The sequence below is a fragment of the Trematomus bernacchii genome, unplaced genomic scaffold, assembly GCF_902827165.1.
Source record: "Trematomus bernacchii unplaced genomic scaffold, fTreBer1.1, whole genome shotgun sequence".
NCBI classification, from domain to species: domain Eukaryota; kingdom Metazoa; phylum Chordata; class Actinopteri; order Perciformes; family Nototheniidae; genus Trematomus; species Trematomus bernacchii.
This window is the reverse complement of record NW_022987722.1, coordinates 83769-102809: the sequence shown is the minus strand read 5'-3', so window position 1 is coordinate 102809 and position 19041 is coordinate 83769. Positions and strand designations below refer to the sequence as shown.

Sequence of the window (19041 nt, the reverse complement as noted above, 5' to 3'; positions counted from 1 at the left end):
AATTTGGGTTTAAATTAATAAAGACATATATTCTCTCGAAGACTCCCAGCAAGAAAACAAATAATTTCCCAGATTTATAAAACATCCAACATACAATTACAAAAAACGACTGTTACAGTAAATGTAATACAAATTAACAGGGGGGAATTTATAGGCATTATTCCAATACAGAAACATACAAAGGTGTACCAAAGGTCAATAATGCTATATGCTACTATGTTTTGCAATTGCACCTGTACATTTATATATCATTAGTCTGGTGAAATCTGCATTACATTTAGTGAAGGTTGCATAATGACCGGTAAACCTACATGACCTTTTAAAGGGGACCTATCATGCAAAAAGCACTTTTTGATGTCTTTTATATATAAATATGTGTCCCCGGTGTGTCGGGGAACTCACGCAGCGTCAGAAAATAAAACCCTCTCTTTTCCTCCATACCCAAATCTCTAAAAACGGGGCTACAACGGAGCTGATCCAGATTTGCGTCCGATATGACGTAATATTGGACATGTGGACCCACGGCACTATCAGAAACGTTGTTATCAGAAACAATGCCCGACTGTTTTGGAAGTAATATGGTCTGTGTTTACATTAGCATCGCTAACACTCAGAGCTAACCTGTACTGGAGAGCATGTGTGTGAAGAAGCAGGAAATAAAAAGGAACTCACCTTGTGGTATAACCGGCAAGAGAGAAAGCCTTTGAGCTCCATACTGTTTCAGAAATAATCCTTGATAATCCATGATATGGCGTTTCATCACGGCAGTATTTAGTTTAGACAGTAGCTGCCGGGTCCCGCATGAGCTCAGCCCCCTTTTTAATTTTTTTTAAAGCTTTATACCCAAAATCAGCACTTTTGAAACAGGAAGTGAAATACAGGGATATGAGGCATGGCTAGAATGGGTGATCTGTTTGGTATTTTGAGCAAAACACTTCATAGACATGTTTTTTCTATATTTGTATATATCTGAGACCTATGCTATTGCCTAAAAATAGCATGATAGGTGACCTTTAAGTGATGTTGTTAAAAAGTGCCAGTCTGAGTCGTTTCTTCTAACTTGTTTATTAAAAGTTTTTTTATAGTGTTAAATACAATCTCTCAAGAGGCCAGAGGTCTGAAAGCAGATGAGGAGAAAAACAGATGTGAAATCACTTTTTTGATTTAATATCCTGTCAGAAGACCGTCCACATAACATATAATCCCTCTGTAATTAATTATTTTAAAACTCAATGTCAGCTATCGATCTTCACTTGTAAAAAATAAAGAATAAATCGGAGGAAATGTCTTTTAATTCATAGCATTTCTGTGCAAAACAGGGAGAGGCAGGACCCAGAGCCCAAAATCCAGCAGCTTATACCATCCTCACAGCGAAGGGAGAATAACCAACTCTTAAAATCCTCTTATCTTCCATCAGGGTGGCCGTGGTGCATCTCTGGAGTGTGCATCTCTGGAGTGTACGTCAGGAGCACCACCATCACCCAGAGGTGCAGCAGCGCCTGGAAGAAGAAGAAGAAGGGAAAATGTTGTTAAAGGGTTCATAACGATGGAAAAATAGTATGGGCTGTTCCAAATGCATTTTGTTTTAAAACATTGAGATAGGATAAGTGATCCCAAATTGGGAAATGTGTTTGTGAGAGCAGCATGTCAACAAGGCATAGTAGAAAATAAACAAATATAGAACATTTTTTTAAATAAAAAGAAACCTGAACAAAATTATTTTGACTAAAGTTATTCATCGGATTACATAAGTCTTTCATTTAATTAAATACACTTTCTTTTATTCATTAATAGGGACAGGGCACTAATGAACATCAGTATAAATTACATGATGTAAAAATGCTTGAGTTAGCAAAAATGCTAATTTACATCCGTACTCCATAGACAGGAACAGAATCATCACATGTCACAATACTTAAGTAGAAATATATAATACACAAGACAAAATAAATTGTTCTACATGTGAAGTTATACGTGATCACAGGCCTGGTTTGTGTTTACTGGTATAGCCCAAAATATAGCATGTCATACTCACTATGTAGAGGATAACGAAAACTCTGGCCATAGGGTAACGCCTCAAGAAGATACCCAGTCTGATGCTGAAACAACAACATGTGTTCATTAATATCTGGGGATCATAACTCACATTTGAACCATGTAATTAAATATAATTAGAGTGAAGAGTTACCTGAACCGGTCGATGGAGCTCGCGGCTTTCCGTACTTTTCCGTAAACTCCGGGACTTTCCTGATCACTGAAGAGAACCGGGGCGTTTCTCTGACGAGCTGCTTAGATACAACACATGGGAAGAAAGTTACCGGCAACGTAAGAATAATATATGATGAAGGTAAAAGGGAAATTAAAAGTGAATCCTAAAAGCGAGAAATAAATGCAAGAATTTGGCAGAAATAAAGAAAATCTAACACACAAAGAGGAAACTGCACCAACAGGGTGAATCAGATGTTGTTGTTCAGGAAAGTAACAGACTTCATTACATTACATGACATGTCACTTGTTAGACGCTTTTATCCAAAGCGACGTACATACTCAATACTGTGGACAATCCCCACAGGAGCAATTTGAGGTGAAGTGTCTCAGGGACACAACGACATGCTGACTGCAGTGGGGTTTGAACCCTGATCCGAACACCAACGCACAACCCACTGCGCCACACACACTTCAACACTGAATTGCGGTTTTTCTTTTTCTTTTACTGTTCTTATATTATTTAAGTTTAATGTTACAGGACTCGTTCATAAAATATATAAAAACGGGCACAGTGTGGGGAAATTAAATTATAATTACAGTATAAATCAATCAATTTAGACATTGATATTAATAAATCCAGATTATTTATATATATATATATATATATTCATAAAACTCCCATAGATTCCAACATTTTCTTTTATTTCTGCAGAAATAAATCGATAAATTGTTGATTTATACCTCAAATATTCTATAAATGTTTAAAGGATATCAAATACAGGTATAAAAGTATTGAAAATGTAAATTATACTTAGTATTTTGCATTTTAAATGTGAAACACTTGAAAGCGGAATTATGTCTCCATGTCATCATCTCTTTCTCCCCATACATCGAAAATAAAGGCACAATTATCCAAAGAATATATGTAACACTTTCTTATTTAACAAAAATCGTACCTGGATTGTATTCTAATTATATAATTAATGTTTAGCGTTACAACAATTGTCCATAAAATATATAAAAATATATAAAAACAGGCACAGGGTTAGGAAATGAAATTATAATTATTGATTAAATCTATTTGATTCATGCCCATTGCTCCCAATGTAGACATTTATATTAATAAATCAAGATAATTTTTATATAAGCTAAGCACAAAAAGTAAAGAAATGTGCAGAGGCGTGTGGCGCAGTGGACTAGTGCGTTGATGTTCGCATCAGGGGGTTCAAACCCCACTGCAGTCAGCATGTCGTTGTGTCCCTGAGACACTTCACCCCAAATTGCTCCTGTGGGGATTGCCCACAGTATTGAGTATGTAAGTCGCTTTGGATAAAAGCGTCTAAAGGCCCGGACACACCAAGCTGACACCAAAGAACTGACACAGACGGACCCCCGACTGTTGCGTCGCCTCGCGTCTCCTGCGTCTTGGCCATGTGTCGCACTGGAACACACCGCAAAGACTTCGACCGACGGCCAAGAAGCACGTACGAACTGCGCATGCGTGAGTGGCAATACCTCTCCTTACCAGCAGGCGGCGGTAGTGTGTATTCGTCATTCAAAAGAGGCAACAACCGGAAGACAGACTGCGTGATACACCGAGAGAAGAAGAACAGACTGCGTGATACACCGAGAGAAGAAGAACAGACTGCGTGATATAAACAAACAACAAATAGCGTGTGCGTTCCATTTTCACTCTACAGCGAGAAGCTCATGGGGCTTTCCCGAACCTGTGTCGAGAGCTGAAATGAAATCTCAGATTTGCCTTCTTAATAGTTTGTTTGGGTCCCTCACTTCCATTTCGCTTCTCATGCACTGATTCGCTAGCTGAACAGCCAATCAGAGTGATTTATTTTGCCCTAACCCTAACCCTAACCCGGCTGAAAAGACACGAAGGTGCGGGGGACACCAATCTGAGTAGGGCGTGTCGACGCTCATCGTCGGCCTGACGCCCATCGACGGCCAAAATCGACAAGTGACATGTAATGTGTTTGGTAGATGACTCCTTTGTTGTAACAATGCTTCTTGGCATTAAATCTTATACCATTGGAAAGTCTGTTTATTCCCCTTTGAAATGGTGCAGTCCTGGAAATAAAAGCACCCATTCGCTCTAAAATTAACAAAAAAATATATGTAACACTTTCACATCGAACCGATATCTTACCTGGCCCCTCGAGGTTGCTCATGTTGATGGAGGCCCCCCCGCTGTGCCCCCCCTCCCGGCTCTTCAGCTGCGTCTCCAGCCGCTCCATCTGAAACACCAGAGCGCTCTTCTCCGTCCCCAGAGCCTCCAGCATGGTCTGCTTCTGGATGAGCGTCTCCGTCAGCTGGTGCAGACGGTTCTCCAGCTCCGTCTGGCTGCTGCTGCTCAGAGCCTTGTTGGTCAGCTGCAGGCCATCAGCAACATCATGTTAACACCTCTTGTTGTTAAATACCAACTAGTCAAAGTCAAAGTCAACTTTATTGTCAATCTCAAAATATGTTTGTACACACAGAAAGATCGAGGTATAAAAAAAAACACACATTAAAATGCAAGAACACTCAATAATTACAAAAGAACACAAAATAAACGTTTACTTCAATTAATGATGTACATAGTGCAAATGGGAGCACACACATTTCCATAGCAGCGTAAAAGTGACTGGTGCTGGATTTTTTGTGTGTGTGTGTGTGTGTGTGTGTGTGTGTGTGGGGGGGGGGTGTTAAAGTGATGATGTGCAATATGTGCAATATATATATATATGCCGTTAAAAACTGTGCAATATATACCTGGCTGCTAAATCCTCAGAATGTTACAGGGTGTGTATTTTTGTAAAATGTGTAATTTTTTAATTATTTCTGTAAAATGTGTAACTTTTTTTACATAATTTCTTTTTTTTAATCCTTAGGACTTTTTGTTATGCATGCTTCTTAGGTAACATGAAGCTGTCTTTGGCTCTTTTCTGCTGTTACAATGTAAATTCCCCCTCTGTGGGAATAATAAAGGTATTATTAGTTATTTCAGTCAGACAACTCACGTGTTCTTAACATGTTTATTAGAAGCAGCATATAGTTGAGTTTGGCGTCTAGGCTCGGGCCTCATCACTCCACAGATTTACATAGAACATTGAGTGATGATTAGATACTGTAACTATCCCTGAGCCTTCAGGTGGAAGCTGGGGTGGAAGCTGGGGTGGAAGCTGGGGTGGTGGGGGGGCAGGCGAGCAGCACGTGAACGCATCAGCAATGTGACCGAGCAGCATTAGCGAGGCTTAAATAGAGCGGCATGTTAAGGAGATTGTGTTTGGTTGGTTGGTTGTAAGAGAGACGCGTCACGTGTTAATGTATCATTGGTGCTCGAGTTGACTGCCTGAACTAGCTTGCAGGCTTCGCCCCATTAGTGGTAGAAATGGCATTGAGGTTGCAATGATTAGTGGGTCGACAACTATTTTGCTCAGCGATGAAAGTCATTTGTCATTCACAAACTGTCAGGCAATTCTGTTTTCAGGCTCTCAATTATGGATATTTCTTGCTTTTCTCAATTTTTTAAATCCGTATTTAAGTAAATATTTTTGCTTTTGACTGACGGACCATATAAAAGACATCACCCTGGTTTTTTAGTTCATGTTTTGAGCCACTGGAATAGTCTGCTTAAGGATTTGAGAGCTGCTGGAAGTGTTGAAACCTTTACATTAAAACTGAAATATCAATTCACTAATGTCGCTGATTAAGAGTGGTATTTAAGTTGTATAGTACGGTTTTACTTCTCTATTTTTGTATATATTTAATACTATATTATTACATTTTTATAATTTATTGTCTCCTGTGTATTGGTCTGAAACTGTGTTTTTTCAATTTTTTCTTTTAAACGTGTCTGTCTTATTTCCAGCTTGTCAGTCTTCTGTGAAACACTTTGAAGTGCTCCAACCTGTATGAAAGTCTCTATAACAATAAAGTCTGACTGACTGACATTGATTGCATCCCAATGTGTCACAGAGCATATGTTGGCCAAAGAAGATGGACTGGCTTTACATCCATTGTATAATCATCATTTGTATAAAGCGACTGACCTGGTTCCTGAGTTTTTGGATATCATCCTCTCTGTCTTTGATCCTGCTCTGCAGCGTGGCTTTGGCTCGATGCTGCTCTTCCTCCAGGTACTGCAGCTCCTTTAGATACACAAACACATCACACATAAATCAATCAGTTTGATCAGGAGTTTCATGAAATATACAGAACCCAGGGTGTATGCAGGAATCCTGAAGTCAAATGTAAAACCTTTTAAGACCTTTTTTAAGACCCTTTCCATACATTTTAAGACCTCATCGCCACTTGGAGTTTTAACCGGTTACCTTGGCGACACATTGACTATATACAGTATTGATTGTCCTTCCTCCTTATCTTCCAACCATTTGAACGCAAACTTGCATTTCCCCATAACGATGTTGTTTAACAACCGGCGTAAACGGATCTTCGTGCGCTATCAAGCAGTGACGGCTCGTCCACACGGCGGCGTGCGTTGAAGCTTCAACGCTTCTTCCCATTCACTTTGAATGGGGTGACGTCACGCTTTGCCGAACTGCATTGTGGTTCTGTCGCTTTGCTTTGCTCGCTTCAAAAGTTGAGAAAAGTTCAACTTTTGAAGCTTCGACGGAAGCGGCAGCCAATCAAATCATATGCCAGTACAAGCTCTAGCCAATCAAACCGCGTGCTTGTGTGTCCGGGGCGGGAGATTCATGTGATTGGTTGTTGGCCGAGTTTCAGACACGCCCACCGGCAAGCTTCAACGCACGCCGCCGTGTGGACGCTGCGTGAGCGTGCGATGTCCTGTTCAGAAGACGTCAAATCCAACGGGATGCCATAAATAAACTACACAGAATCACACTACACACCTACGCAATGATTACATTCAGGCACACTGTAGAATACAACCTCTTTGGACAATTTATATACTTATTGAAAACAAGCTACAAAATGTAATACCTTGGAAAATGCCGTTTAATACTTTTTAATAGCCTTAACTTTCACTAAATTGATTTATCAACTTTTAATACTTTTTAAGACCCTGCGGACACCCTGATTACCAGTCAACCTACCTCTGCACAACACAACTGATGGCCTCAAACACATTCAGAAGGGAAGTAATTCCACAAATGGACTCTTGACAAGGCACACGTGTTAATTGAAAACCATTTCCAGGTGACTACATCATGAAGCCGACTGAGAGAAGCCAAGAGTGAGCAAAGCTGTCATCAAGGCAAGAGGGGGCTAATTTGAAGATTCTAAAATAAAAATCATATTCTGGTGTTTGTTGAACACTTTTTTGTTTACTAGATAATTCCATATGTGTTCTTTCATAGTTGTGATGTCTTCAGTATTAATCTACAATGTAGAAAATAATAAAAATAAATAAAACCTTAGAATGAGAAGCTGTGTCCAGACTTTGGACTGGTTCTGTATATCTGAGACAGTTTGTAATGTTGTCTTTCTGTAGTTGTCACCTGTTTGTATCGCTCGGCCTCGGCCTCCGCCTCCCTCTTGGCTCTGTTCTGAAAGCTCTGCGTCTCCTCCAGCTGCAGCTGCTGCTCCCGCCACGCGTCCGCCTCCGTCACCGCCTGGCTCTCCAGATCCTGAGGTCAAAGAAAACATGTCTCACTATGATATATATTCTACATATTCTTCTTCTTTTGTTATGGTTTCAAAAACTGATGTGAATCCTGCCATTGGAGCGGCTGTCACACAGCGAGGAACTCTGGATGAGTTTGTTTGTTGTGTACAGGCCGACGGGTTATAATGGATTTTGATACGATCCTGTCGGTCAAAATGACGGGCAGCGAAAAAAGTCTAGCGCGACCTCTGATGTCAGCACTGTTCACCTGTAAAGTCTTTCTTTTGTTATTGTTTTGTTAGAGAGAACCCTACAGGCAGGAAATGACATATAGTGCCTTCAAAGCGTCTCACCTGGATCTCTATCCGCAGCGTGTGCAGCTGCCCCTGAAGCTTCTGGATTTCCTCTTTCTGCATCTCCCTCTCGTGCTTCAGGTCCTCGAGCTCCAGAGCCGCCGCCCCCCCGCCTGCCGTCCAGCGAGTCCAGGCCGGAGCCCTCCTTCAGGCTGCTGATCAGCTTCTCTTTGGACTGCAGGGGCATTCAAAACATCAGCAACAACACTCTTGTACGTCACTTGTATTCTCTCTCCATTAGGGCTGTGCGATTATGGCAAAAATCATAATCACGATTATTTTGGTCAATAATTGATATCACGATTATTAAATACGATTATTCATTGACTTTGAAAACATCCATTTATTGAACTTTAAAACAAATACAAATAATAATTTGAACAGTATCTTATAACTGTTGATTACCCTGAACGTATAATTCAACTGAAAAACTTTAAATAAATAATATCTAAATAATAAATACCAATAAACAAGATCAACAAATATTTTGGAGCGCACTTCCACAAGCTACTAATCATATATAAATATGATAAATACAAATAAATTAGACCAAAATAAATTAGATCAAATATGTTGCAGTGCACTGTCACACCCAAGCAAAGCAAAATAATTGTTTTATTCGATTATGTTGTTTTCGTAATTGTGGCAGGCCAAAATCGTAATTGCGATTAAAATATGATTAATTGCACAGCCCTACTCTCCATCATTATTATTTTTGGCCATCTTTATTACATTTGTAATTGTTTTTAGCCCTGGAGTGGTACTCTGTTACTGGTTGTCTAATACTTGAAACCTGTTAAGGATTGTATTGATACAGCTGGACAAACTGAAAATGTGACTGAAAGATATATTGTACTGTATTATTGTCTGAAACTAAAACAATTAAGTTCTAAAAAAAAACATCAGCAACAACAGAGCAGGCTTGTCAACAAATCCTAACAACAAAACAAATAGAATCTCAAAAGAATAAAAAACATGCAATCCTGAAAAAGCTTTAAATCTGGATGTGAAATAAATCAATTCAGAAATCAGAATCCCTTCATTTGTCCCGCAAGTGTGTGTGTGTGTGTGTGTGTGTGTGTGTGGTGTGTGTGTGTGTGTGTGTGTGTGGTGTGTGTGTGTAGGTGTGTGGTAGGTGTGTGTAGGTGTGTGTGTTAGGGTGTGTGTGTAGGTGTGTGTGTGGGTGTTGTAGGTGTGTGTGTAGGTGTGTGTGGTTCGGTGTGTGTGTGTCGGTGGTCGGGTAAGTGTCAGTGTGGTGTGTGTTGTGTGTGTGTTGTGTGTGTGTGTGTGTGTGTGTGTGTGTGTGTGTCGGTGTTTGTTGTGTCGGTGTCGGTGTCCGTGTCGGTTGTGTGTGTGTGTGTGGTGTGTGTGTGTGTAGTGTGTGTGCTGGGTTGTGTGTGTGTGTGTGTTTGTGTGGGGTGTCGGTGTGGGTGTGTGTGTGTGTGTGTGTGTGTGTGTTGGGTTTGTTTTATTTCTGCTTGTCTGTATTATTGTTATTATTTTAGGCTTACGTATTCTGTATTTTGTATATTTTGTATATTTTGTAAGTAATTGCTGTCAAATTTTTCTTTTTCTTATGTACTTCTAGTAATTTTATTTATTTTTTAAAGAAAAATGTGCTTTTGGTTGTACATGTGTATTAATCAATAAAAATGTGATCACAAAAAAACAAAAGTCTTGGTAAAGAAATGAAATCTAGTGACCGTCAGTGTTACCTGTAGGATGCTGTCAGTGTTACCTGTAGGATGCTGTCAGTGTTACCTGTAGGATGCCGTCAGTGTTACCTGTAGGATGCTGTCAGTGTTACCTGTAGGATGCTGTCAGTGTTACCTGTAGGATGCTGTCAGTGTTACCTGTAGGATGCTGTCAGTGTTACCTGTAGGATGCTGTCAGTGTTACCTGTAGGATGCTGTCAGTGTTACCTGTAGGATGCTGTCAGTGTTACCTGTAGGATGCTGTCAGTGTTACCTGTAGGATGCGTGCAGCTTTGTGTTTGTAGTCCTGTAACTCCATCTTTGCCGCCTCAGCTGCAGCTTTGTTGCTCTTCAGCTGCGTCTGCATGTCTTCGACTCGCAGCCGTTCCTCCGCCGCTCGACGCTCCGCTGCCGTCACGGTCTCCGCCAGCGTCTGCCGATCAGACTCCACTTTAGAGAGGCGGCCGGCGAACTCACCCTGCAACACACACACACACACACACACAGAGTTAAGAAGTATAATAGTCGTTTAGGGACACACAGATACACACACACAGAGTTAAGAAGTATAATAGTCGTTTAGGGACACACACACACACACACACAGAGTTAAGAAGTATAATAGTCGTTTAGGGACACACAGATACACACACACAGAGTTAAGAAGTAGAATAGTCGTTTGGGGACACACAGATACACACACACAGAGTTAAGAAGTACTATAGTCGTTTAGGGACACACAAACAAATATTTAAAATAAAGAAGTAAAATGTTTTCTATTTGTTCAGTCGCTGAACAATACATATTTGTATCACAACATCCAGCTATAACATTTCATTCAACATGATCATTTCAATATATTTTAGAGCAAATTAATCTACGATACAAAAATGATCATTCCCTTCAATATTGTAAATTATATCCTTGTTGCAGTATCAGTCAAAATAATAACAATAACTGACATGTATGTAAAGTAAACGTGAATACATGTCACACAGATATGTTATGTGATATAAATATGAGAGGCATCCTGTTCACCTGCATCTGTCTGTAGTTGTCCTGCTCCCTCCGGGCGGACAGCTCCGCGTCGCGCAGCCTCTCCTGGATCGTCTCCAGAGCCTGAGACTGCACGCTGCTGCCCTCCGAGTGGTCCAGCACGATCCTGAGGAACAGAGGAGGAGATATAACATCTGAAGCCATTAAAGGTCCCCTATTATACTGATTTTCATCAATATATTATAGGTCTCAGATATATACATAAATGTCTCTGAAGTGTTTGGCTCCAAACCCCAAACAGATCATTGCAGCATCCCATAATCCCCTCTGTTTCAGCCCTGTTTCAAAAGTGCTGATTCTCTGTCTGTTACTTTAGATGAAAATAAGGAGCCCCTCCCCACGCCCCTCTGAGAGATATTTGGTTAAAAAGAACACAATAGGCGCGTTCACACCGGAGTACTTTTCCCGTTTAGTTCTGTTAGTACCTCTTATTTTGCGTTCACACCAAAAAGAGTACTTAGTGCCGGGAACTTTTACCCCCATTTGTAGTGCCTGCTACAGAGGTGGTACTATCCTGGGGAGAAAAAAGTACCAATTTCGATTGCAAACCATTCCCCGTAAAACTCTGAAAAGTTTTGTGAAGCCGCCATTGTATTTGCTGGCATTAGCATTATTAGCATTAGCATTAGCCCAGCGCACCAACGGAGAGAGACTAACTTATGGCAACACAAAAAAAAAAACATGGGAGCGGTGGAGATGAGGAGGTGTCTGCGTTCTGGCGATTTACTCGGAAGGCTTCAGTAGAAGCTGCTGGGAGTCCCAGCAGCTTCTACTGAAGCCAGTCCCCAACTCCGGGGACTTCCGGCCGGGGACTTCGGGTGGCAGTATACGCCGTGAAGTGGTTTGCGGCCTGCCAGTAAACCCAAAGCAGAAGAAGAAGAAGTGACGCCAGCAGCCTCATTTGCGTAATCTTCCCTCAGGGGCTTATTCCGGTGTGAACGTGATCTGCTCTTAGTTCCAGGCACTAAGTACAGCAAAGTACTTGGTGTGAAAGCAGCTATTGGTGCTCTAGGAGGAGATTCAGGTGATAAGGTGGGGGGGGGGTTACCTTGGTTGGTGATTGGCTAATGGTTACACAAGCCAAAACATCGTTATGACATCATAAAGTGGCCAAAATCTGATCAGCTCATTTTCAGACAGGTTTTTATATAAATGGATCAGGACAAAAAGAGAGAGAATCTTTGCTCCTGAAACTTTCAGAGTCTCTTTACACACATGGTGATGTAGAAGAGACATGAACAAGTGGGTTTTGCACAATAGGTGACCTTTACTAAGAAGAAAAAGGTGGAAACAAACCTCGACCGCTCCGTCTGCGCCTCCTCCAGAGCGGCGCTGCGGGACTTCAGCATCTGATCGGCTTCATCGAGACGGACCTTCAGCACGGCCAGCTGAGCGTCTTTAGCAGAAAGCGATTCTGTGAGGTCATCAACCTTCGACCGGAGATCTCGTGACATCCTGTCGCTCTGAGACTGCTCCGAGTTCCTCCGGTCGGCACGGAGACGAGCGTGGTTCAACTCTATGTGAGAGGAGCACAGGTTAGAATAAACCTTTTTTCACAACATTCACCTTTTTTAAGAATTGTTTAAAAATGTTGACTTGTTTTCCTAAGAATTTCATTTTTTTCCTCGGAATTTGACTTTTTTCAGAATTGAGACTTTTTATCAGGCTTTAGATTTTTTTTCAGAATTTTCACTTTAATCTTAATTTTTACCTTTTCTAAGGATTTGGCTTTTTTTCTCAGTCTTTATTTCTTCATTTTTCTTTTATTTTGACTTCTTAGAATTTTAACCTTTTTTCTCAGAATTCTTTGAAAAAAAAGTTATCTATTTATTTTTCTTATTTTCACAATGCATTTCCTCTTATTGTGCTTATGTATGCACAATATACACAAAAGCAAATTCCTTGTATGTGTGAACCTGCTCAGATTCTGGTTCTGGTTCCTGGTTGCTCTCGTCTCTCACCGTCCTGCAGGTCTTTGGCCCTCTGGATGACTGAAACCATCTCCTGGTTGAGGGAGGAAACCTCACTCCGCAGCAGCTGGTTCTCCAGACGCAGGCTGGACAGGATGTGGCTCTGAGGCTCCTCTGTGGGGGGGGCAGCAGCAGCAGCAGGAGGAAGAGGAAGAGGAGGATCCTGTCTGATGGACTCCTGAGGGACAGCCAAGCCGGAGTCTGAGCTCTCAGGTGTGTCTGTGGTTGAAGGGCGGGGTGAAGACAGAACAAACACAGGTATTATTCAGATATTATTACCTGTACGTTTGTGCAATACCACTGCTAACATATCATCGTGTTTTTTTGGGTTGTTTTTCTTAATTTGTATCTCTTCAACTGTGTTTATGTAGGCACCAAATACACCACGGCTAATTCCTCGTATGCCTCAACCTACTTGGCAAAAAAACCTGTTTCTGATTCAGATTCTCATGTTCTGAATTCACTTATGTATTTACACTTTATTTAGGGGCGTGTGGCGCAGTGGATAGAGCCTTGGTGTTGGGATCAGGGGGGTCACAGGTTCAAACCCCACTGCAGTCAGCATGTCGTTGTGTCCCTGATACACTTCACCCCAAATTGCTCCTGTGGGGATTGTCCACAGTATTGAGTATGTAAGTCGCTTTGGATAAAAGCGACTAACAAGTAACATGTAATGTAATTTATTCCTTACAATTCATTTACACTTTGTTAACGGCTCCTTCAATACTTTTGTACGCCCACTTTAAAAAAAAGCTTTCTACTTATTTTTTATCTAGGTGCACTTTTATTAGTGTGTTCTTGGCCTTTACATAACATGTAAATCACCATGTAAATCAACTGGACATCCCCCTTCCCCCCTCACTCCCATTGCTCCCCGGGCGCTGTACAATAGCTTCTCCTAGTACTAGACTCCTGGTGCTAGGATGGGTTAAATGCAGAGAACACATTTCACTGTGTGCTCTGCATGTGTGACCATTAAAGAAGGGGTTCATCCCTCCATATTCTATTCTATTCTACTCTTTCTACTTTAATCTGCACTTAACCGTTGCTGCTGTAACGCCCTGGATTTCCCCGCTGCAGAACGAATAAAGGCTTTCTGATTGTGAAGACTCTTTGGATTGTTACAGATAGACAATAATGAAGAGAGAAGAGTACTAATGATTACAAATAAATCCCAAACAGATCATCAACTAGGTGTGAAACGTAGGACATGTATTTTCCAAAGAGTTGTATTCCCTATAACCTAAGAGTACAATTCTATATAATTGTTTGTTTTTTGGGTTTGGTTTTTTATTTATTTAAATTGAGGCCATGAAACCGTGTGACCGATCCTGCTCTGCTAGAGATGTTTTCAGCAACGACTGTAACACCTCGGGCCCTGTGATCGTACCTTGGCTTAATTCTTTAGCAGAGCCTTCGTCTGATGTCTTGATGCTGTGAGCGGACAGTGAGCTCATGCTGGACGCCCGGGATACTCCCCTGGTGGAGGGGGGTGTAGACGGGGCCGATGGGAGGGAGAAAGGGGTGGAGGAGGGAGGAGGAGGAGGCGTGGGGCTCTGGGGTTCTGTAACAGGAACCACCACCTTCACAAGTTCTCTTCTTGAATCCCTGCTGCCGCTCTCCGGAGGGTCGGCGCTGTTCAGAAAGTCAAAGAGCATGTCGTCGTCCACGTCTTGCTCGCTCTTTTTGCGCCTCACAAACCCAGAGGAGGTCTTGGTGGAGGTGGAGGTGGAGGCGGAGGCGGAGGCGGAGGCGCTGCTTCCAGAACCAGAGAGGACACTGGATGTGTTCGCAGCACCGAGCAGCGTGGATCCAGATCTCTTAATGTTTGCAGCTGCAGCGGAGACGAAGCTGTGTGAATCCTCAGTGGATGAATATGCATGATGAGCTGCAGGTGCATGGGTCTTGAAACCTGCAGGGTTGAATTCAGGTTTGACGGGTGATTCTTCTTCGTAGGAGGAAAAGGAGGATGCTTTCTCCTGGTTTATGGTCAGAGCAGTGGCAGCTCCCTGGTCCACTTTGTTCAGGAAGTCCTCAGCTTTCCCGGCAAAATCGGCAAACCAAGACATTTTGTTTCCTAACGGAAGAAACACAAGAGCTCAATTAGAGGATGACATCAGCCTTTTCTGCTGACTGAGTCCAAAACTATAAGGATATCAGAATCAGAATACTTTGTCCCAGGGGGAATAGGATTACGCAAAAAATGCTCGATTTTTGAATAAAATAAATATATATTATATACACATAAGAACTTAAAAGGAAAGTGTGCACATTTCACTAAAATCTAAACAACAATACATATGTAAACATTTGCATATTACAATATATAATGTGGTGTATTAGAATTGATAAATATCTGAAAACAAGATTATTGCACAAAGTGTACAATTGAATACAGTCATATTCAAGTGGTATCAGTATTGCAGTTACATAATTGCAAAGGTGATATGGCCTAAGTATTGCACCTAATGCACATTATTATTGTTTAAGAGGATTTTAGCTGCTGATGCACACACTCACTAATCCACATATGTCAAACTCAAGGCCCGGGGGCCAAATCCGGGCCGTGGTAGATTTAATTTCGGCCCACAGGATAATTACTAATTAGGATAAGTAGATCATTTCTAATTATCCTGTGGGCCTACATTTCCACCGGTATCTTGCACGCACACCTTCACTCAATCCTGAGGGTTTCCTCAGCTCAGAGCCTGACCCCAAACATTGATGAACTTGCACCCAAGATGAGATGCCAAGTATCTGGCTTGGCATCACAGAGCAGCAAACTGAGTTTCAATGGATGTTTCCTTCTGCACTTTTTCTCTCACGACAACAGGGCATGTTTGGTTTGTTCTTTGAGGGAAATAGTTTTTTTGAAGCTGTTGTTGGCCTGTGGAAAAATGTAATCATAAGAAATGACTCCGGAAAAGCTGCAGATAGAGCCATAAGAAATGAATACAACTGATTATTTAATGTTTAATGTTGTTTTTATAGGCAATAATTTAAGCTTTGTTAGTTCCAGGTTTAATATGTGCAATAAGTTCATTTCAATACGTTTTCCAATAAACATTGAACCAGTCCGGCCCTCGACTAGTACCCATTTTTAAATGTTGGCCCACTGTGTATTTGAGTTTGACAACCCTGCTCTAAACCCTTGCACACAAATCTGAATGCATTGATTTCAAGTAAATCATCAGATATATAAGCTCTGTCGGCGAAATCAACATATTGATCGAGTGAAACAAACATTGGACATTTCACCTCCGGAAAAAAAACACTACTCTTAGGCCATAGCACCCCTAGAAAAGTGCGTTAATGTTTAATTTAAGGAGGATAATATTGACATGGGAAACATAGATCCCGTGAATGCATCATTTGTGCACAGCTAGCATGCTAACTCAAACGAGCTAAAGCTAAAAGGTTGGTTATTATAACATGGTATTTTATCAGGTGCAATAACACACACACATGAGTTAATAAAAAAATCATCAGCTGTTGGGTTGTATGTTGTCACAAAGTAAACAGTTCAGGATTAACTGGAACAATGCTAATGCTAACAGGCTAGCTGGGTATTAAAGGGAAAGAGGCTGAAAACAAACCGTTTGAAAAGAGGTCCAAATGTCCAAAGCGTCTCAGCTAAAGCCGGGGTTTAACTGGAGGACATGAAGCAGAAACACCGTGGAGGTAAACCGGGTAAACCGAAACAAATGTCATTGTCTGTCAGAGAGGATCTCCTTCTCAATACGTGGAGCAGGAAGAGCAGCGAGGACCCCACAACAGAGCGACCGAGAAGACGCCTGATCAGAAATCCGCTTGTTTTGTTTTCTATACTCGTGATGATTAAATAAAAACAATGTTTGCTTTGGTATTTTAATTCAGATTTCTCCTATAAAAGATAAGATGTTTTCCTTTTTATCATAACATTTCACCTTTACTAAAAAAACAACAAAGAAGTTAACAGTGGTAGACTGACAGGCAGGGCCGTTTCTAGCTTTTTGGGGGCCCTAGTCTTTACAGTTGTTTAACTACAATGGGGGGATTCCGAAGCCTTTACGATGATCTGTGGAGATGCATCAATCTGTTACACTTTAAGAGGAAAACAGGCTAATTTCACGAAAACCAAGCAATTGAAACTTACAACAAATTATATTAAAAAGGTAAACATTAAGGCTCCTCTATGCAGGGCCGTCCCTCCCTACAGGCCGATCATGCAGACTGCGTGGGGCCTCACCTTGCGGAGGGGGCCTCATCTTGCGGAGGGTGCCTCAACTGAGCCGAAAATGCGGCGCACCTATGCGCTTATGCGGTGCAATTAGTGTGGCGCGGGACTGTTTCGCCGCTGCGAGGCTCCACTAGCCCCCCCGCCCCAGTTGACGCTCGCGAAACAGAGGGCCTCATCATATAACTTTGCGTGGGGCCTCATGTTGGCCAGGGACGGCCCTGCCTCTATGTCAATAAATGCAGCATTTTCTCAACAATGTGACAGCCCAACGATGATTTGGACTTTATTACCCCACAAACACAAGCCACAGCTTTGCTATCATTGCAGTTTAGTTGTGTTTATATCCTACATTTGATTTTTAAGCATATATGCTTCACCGAACACAGGAGGGGGCTTGGCTGTCTACAAATAAAGACGGCTAATTTTAATTCTCCCCAAATATATTGAGGCTGAACCTGAACTTTCAGCTTGGGGGCCCCCTAGTGGCCGCGGGGGACCTATTCTTTTTTTCTTCCTGTGTATATTCCATGTGTAATATCAGTGGTTCTTCTTATTCTGTTGCTGCCATGATGACACATGAATTTCCCTACGGGGATAAATAAAGGTCCATCTTATCTTATCTCAAATTATAAAAGACGTAATCAAAAAAGTATTCCCGTATAATTGCTTGTTGCGTGTTAAAGTGTTATAGAATACCACATTATTTGTACATGTAAGAAAATTGTAATGTTAATTGTACTCCTGCATCATATCCTTCATCAGGTTTATTTTAGTAAACAGTAACCAGTACCTATAATAACTGTAAATATATTTCTAGTGAAGTAGAAGTAAAGTAACATAAAATTAAATAAAAAATAGGCCTACTTAGGAACCTCAAAATTGTACTTATGTACAGCCTCGAGTAAATTGACTTACCACTGTCATGGACGAAATTCTGAATAAAGTTGCTCTGTATAAAGTCTATTTGTTTTTAAATTGTGCCTGTTGCTGTGGTCCTGAGTCGTGGTCCTGAGTCGTGGTCCTGAGTCGTGGATCCTGAGTCGTGGTCCTGAGTCGTGGATCCTGAGTCGTGGATCCTGAGTCGTGGTCCTGAGTCGTGGATCCTGAGTCGTGGATCCTGAGTCGTGTTCCTGAGTCGTGGTCCTGGGTCGTGGATCCTGAGTCGTGGATCCTGGGTCGTGGATCCTGGGTCGTGGTCCTGATAACCAAGATGTGTTTTTTTTACAATAGATGTTTTATCTGTAATAAGGTAGTTACATTTGATTCAATAAGGAAAACAAACTTAATTTAAACAGAAAAATGCACAAAAAGGGTTTTTGATTACATAAAGTAGAAGTAATGAAATGGTTAATATAATTATATGCTACCTTCTTAAAATAACAACCACCTTTAGCTGAGAAAAGAGACAAAGTGACACTGACGTTATGAAACAGTGCCTCTTTATTTTTTCCGCACTCACTCCAAAATGCATATTTACATGGCATGCCACATCAATACAGGAACTGACTATGGACACAATGGATAACACATAGAATCTGCTCCGGGAGGAGAACGGAAGTTTCTCCTGTGAAAAACCAGCAAAGAGATAACAGAAAGGAAACTTCAACAACTTTTATAACCAGACCAGTCATAGAAAAAGGTTCCTATTAAATCGGGTCGTTTCAAAGACTGATAAAAAGTGATAAATGTCCAGTCCATAATGAGCTTATTTTAAAGTGGTTGTGGAGGGCTGGCGTCAGAGATGGCGATCATCCACACTCCGCTGTTAAAAATCAGGATGGACTTCAGAGGCAGATGATCACACATGTAAAGAGAGGGGGATTTACAACAGTAATACATTGTTGGTTTGGACAAAGCTGCTCAACTCTTCTTGATATCCAGTCCGATCATTTCCAAAATGACTCAATAATCTAAGTCTTCTAAAAAAAAAATTGTCCTTGTTAATCCACAAGCGCTG

At 41.3% G+C, this 19041-nt stretch overlaps 2 protein-coding genes across 2 annotated transcripts in view; one reads left to right on the top strand and one right to left on the bottom strand.

The window, feature by feature from the left end:
• The window catches only part of plekhd1 (pleckstrin homology domain containing, family D (with coiled-coil domains) member 1), an 8338-nt gene extending 6953 nt beyond the window's left edge, over window positions 1–1385 (top strand). Inside the window, exon 7 of the mRNA XM_034144349.1 lies at window positions 1320–1385. Within this exon, the coding sequence (XP_034000240.1) occupies window positions 1320–1385 (66 nt within the window). The remainder of the gene's footprint in view (window positions 1–1319) is intronic.
• Window positions 1047–16624, bottom strand: golga5 (golgin A5). The gene is given in 14 exon segments (XM_034144333.1): window positions 1047–1499; window positions 2036–2099; window positions 2189–2285; window positions 4370–4592; window positions 6255–6353; window positions 7686–7814; window positions 8146–8262; window positions 8264–8320; window positions 10114–10317; window positions 10878–11001; window positions 12192–12411; window positions 12857–13084; window positions 14256–14942; window positions 16462–16624. Coding segments are annotated over 13 exon segments (2337 nt in total). The 5' UTR covers window positions 14935–14942; window positions 16462–16624; the 3' UTR covers window positions 1047–1403.
• Between the last annotated feature and the right edge of the window lie 2417 nt (window positions 16625–19041).